This window comes from Salvia splendens, chromosome 13 (assembly GCF_004379255.2).
Source record: "Salvia splendens isolate huo1 chromosome 13, SspV2, whole genome shotgun sequence".
Classification (NCBI taxonomy): Eukaryota; Viridiplantae; Streptophyta; class Magnoliopsida; order Lamiales; family Lamiaceae; genus Salvia; species Salvia splendens.
In genome coordinates, this window is record NC_056044.1 from 41368 (window position 1) to 44152 (window position 2785).

Here is a 2785-nt window from a genome sequence, read left to right on the forward strand (position 1 = left end):
CGGTTAACCGCCGGTCAACCGCCAAAAAACCGCCGAAACCGGCCGGTTTTGCAGCTGAAAAGCTGCCGCCGTCGGCCCCATCCCCGATGCCTTGATATACGCGCCCGAACCAGCGGTTCCGCCGGTTAACCGCCGGTTCCGAACCGTCCCGAACCGCCGGTTCGGTGACGGTTCCGGTTCGGAATATCTTGAACCTGAACCGGACCGCGACCCGAATTGCGACGGTTCCGGTTCGGGAAAATTGCCACGGTTCCGATTCGGAACCGGAACCAGTGGGCATCTCTACGTGCCAGCAGTGGTGGGGAATGTAGACCATCTCCAACCAGTGGAGGCGATATAACATGGAGTACCACACAAGAAATATTTATATAGATATAAAAACTTAATAATTGTTGTAAACCTAAATGCAGTACAATTTGACCTAAGATGCTATAGTGCCACGCGTCGCTTAGAATTTCACCGTTTGACAGATTGGATGATTGTGTCGTCGGTGCAATCATAAACTTTTGGAGTTGGAATGGAGGATAAAGAATAGTTTTAAATAGTTTTAAAAAAAGAATTTACTAGTGGATTAGTAATTAGTATCGTGGTCGTGGTCGGCCGATGGTGTTCCGCTCGAACTCCTTGATTGTGGGGGCTAAGTTTTTCATGCTATCGTCGTATACATAAGGGATCTTGTCGAGCCAGGTGGTGGCATTGGCGGCGGAGGCCTGGAGGAGGTTGCGGCAGAGCTCCTCGTGGACGGTGATGGTGTTGTGGTAGTGGTAGTACCGGATTCTGCTCTCTGTTTTGTGGAGAGTCCCGCCGGCCACATTCTCCGACATGTGGACGCCGGTGGCGTAGGCGTTTTTAGCTTGAATCGCGTATTTCCGATCTCGCCTTATTCTGCTTCTCGAGTCTCTGAATTGAAGCTTCTCGAACCCCCATTCCCTGTGTAAATTTGAAAATCAAACTCCAATTTAATAAATTTAGGAATTTAGATGATTTAATATACCTTGAATAGTCTCGAGATGGATCGTTTAAGCAGAGTGAACTGGACATTGCATTCTGCTCAATGGTGAACTGTGTGTTATTGGAGAAATCCTTCAACACCGACTCCAGAGCGGTGCCGTCGGGGAGATGAATATACTCGTCAACATCGAAATAGAAAGTCCAGTTGGCGGCGTAGCGGTGGCGGTGGAGGCAATCGTTCACTACCAAAAACTGGTTGTAGTAGTAACCGTCGTACTCCGCCTGGGCCCTAATATCCTGCAGCGTCACCCTCCCCGCCCTAATCCAAGGCTCCAGCACCGCCTTCACCGCCGCCGACACCCCGCCGGCGTCGTGTAACACGAAATGCGATTTCGCTCCGAAGAACCACGCGTGGTACGCCATCCACTCCCGCATTCTGCTCGCGTTCAGGTTCCCGTACAACGACGAACCGCAGTACAGGTAATCGTACTTATACGGCGGTTTGTAATCCGACTCGTCGTAGCCTCCCGCCGCCTCCTCCAGCGCGGTGAACTTCTCGTACCGCCGCGGGGACTCGCCGTAGTAGGCGTAGATCATGAGCTTGCCGCCGCTGTTGTCGGCGTTTGGGTTTTGCGCGAATGTGCAATTGACGACGACGACCGTGTAGGCTCGACCGTAGCCCCAATCAGGAAGCATTTTATACGCCTTGGCTCGAATTGAGGCGTTGCCGTTGTTGGGTACCCACTCGCATTTGTACCAGGGCTTGCCGAACACGTGCGTGGGCTTCGACGCCAGCCCAACCACCGCGAACGTGGCCGGGCCACCGCGGTACGCGCCCATTTGGACGAAGAGAGCCGCCGCGCTGCCGTAAGCTTCGAATGTGCGCTTGTTGGGATCCAATAGAGGGGAGGATCTTATCGGCGGAGACGCAGCCGCGCAGCCGGTGGTGGAGAGGATGTTGTCGTGGTAGGGCTGGAGATTCCACACCACGACGACGAGAGTGAGGCCCAACAATGTGGCTAGGAAGGACTTGGTCTCGAAGCAGAGGAAGATCTTGGCGGTGGCGAGGGGAGGCAGAGCTCCGTCCTTCTTCATTGAAACAGGAGTGTTGTTTGATATTGACCACCGAGAAAGCTAGACCGACAGTAGCTTTGCGTTGCGACTGAATGTGATTATCTGTAATGTAATGAATATACATTCATCGTTTATTATTTTATTATTCGGTGATATCTATACCCCTGGATCTCCTATTATTTACTTAAATACACTTATTTCTCTCCATTTTTCTGCTCTCTTTACCTCATAATTACAGTTCAATTAAATTCACATCTTCCATATTCTTTCTTTTAAAATAGGATTGAGGACTCTTATTTACTAACAGATGGTGAAACTAATTTCTCAAGACAATTGTGTGAACTTGAGACAAAATTATGGTAGAAAGACATTTTTTTGGAGGTCAATTCAAGGTAATGCAGAGTGACAAATTTTAAGTACTCTCTCCTTCTCAAAAAATTTGTCACCTATTTGCATTTCCGTTCGTCCCAAAAAATTTGTCACCTTTCACTTTTACCATTTTTGGTAGTCGACCCTACATTCCACTGACTCATTCACACTCACATTTTATTATAAAACTAATATATAAAAGTAGGACTCACGTGCGACCAACTTTTTCAACCCACTTTTTATTATATTTTTTTAAACCCGTGCCGAGTCTAATGGTGACGAATTATTAAGAACGGAGGGAGTAAAATTAATGTTGACATCTTCGAGTTAGTCATTAACATCATCTATGTTTCACGGAGTATATGTTTCTTGACAACTACTAGTAGTAGTA

General features: G+C 48.3%; 1 protein-coding gene across 1 annotated transcript; it reads right to left on the bottom strand.

Moving 5' to 3' along the window:
- Window positions 1-347: 347 nt before the first annotated feature.
- On the bottom strand, window positions 348-2143 carry LOC121760093 (galactan beta-1,4-galactosyltransferase GALS1-like). Its single transcript, XM_042155702.1, has 2 exons — window positions 995-2143; window positions 348-930 (listed from the first exon to the last, which is right to left on the bottom strand). Exons 1-2 carry the CDS (start codon window positions 2044-2046, stop codon window positions 579-581), a joined length of 1404 nt encoding a protein of 467 aa, XP_042011636.1. The 5' UTR covers window positions 2047-2143; the 3' UTR covers window positions 348-578.
- Between the last annotated feature and the right edge of the window lie 642 nt (window positions 2144-2785).

Coding starts and splice junctions, on each gene's coding strand:
- LOC121760093 (XM_042155702.1), bottom strand. CDS start 2,046: ATGAAGAAGGACGGAGCTCTGCCTCCCCTCGCCACCGCCAAGATCTTC. Junction 931..994: donor CCATCTCGAGACTATTCAAG/GTATATTAAATC, acceptor AAATTTACACAG/GGAATGGGGGTTCGAGAAGC.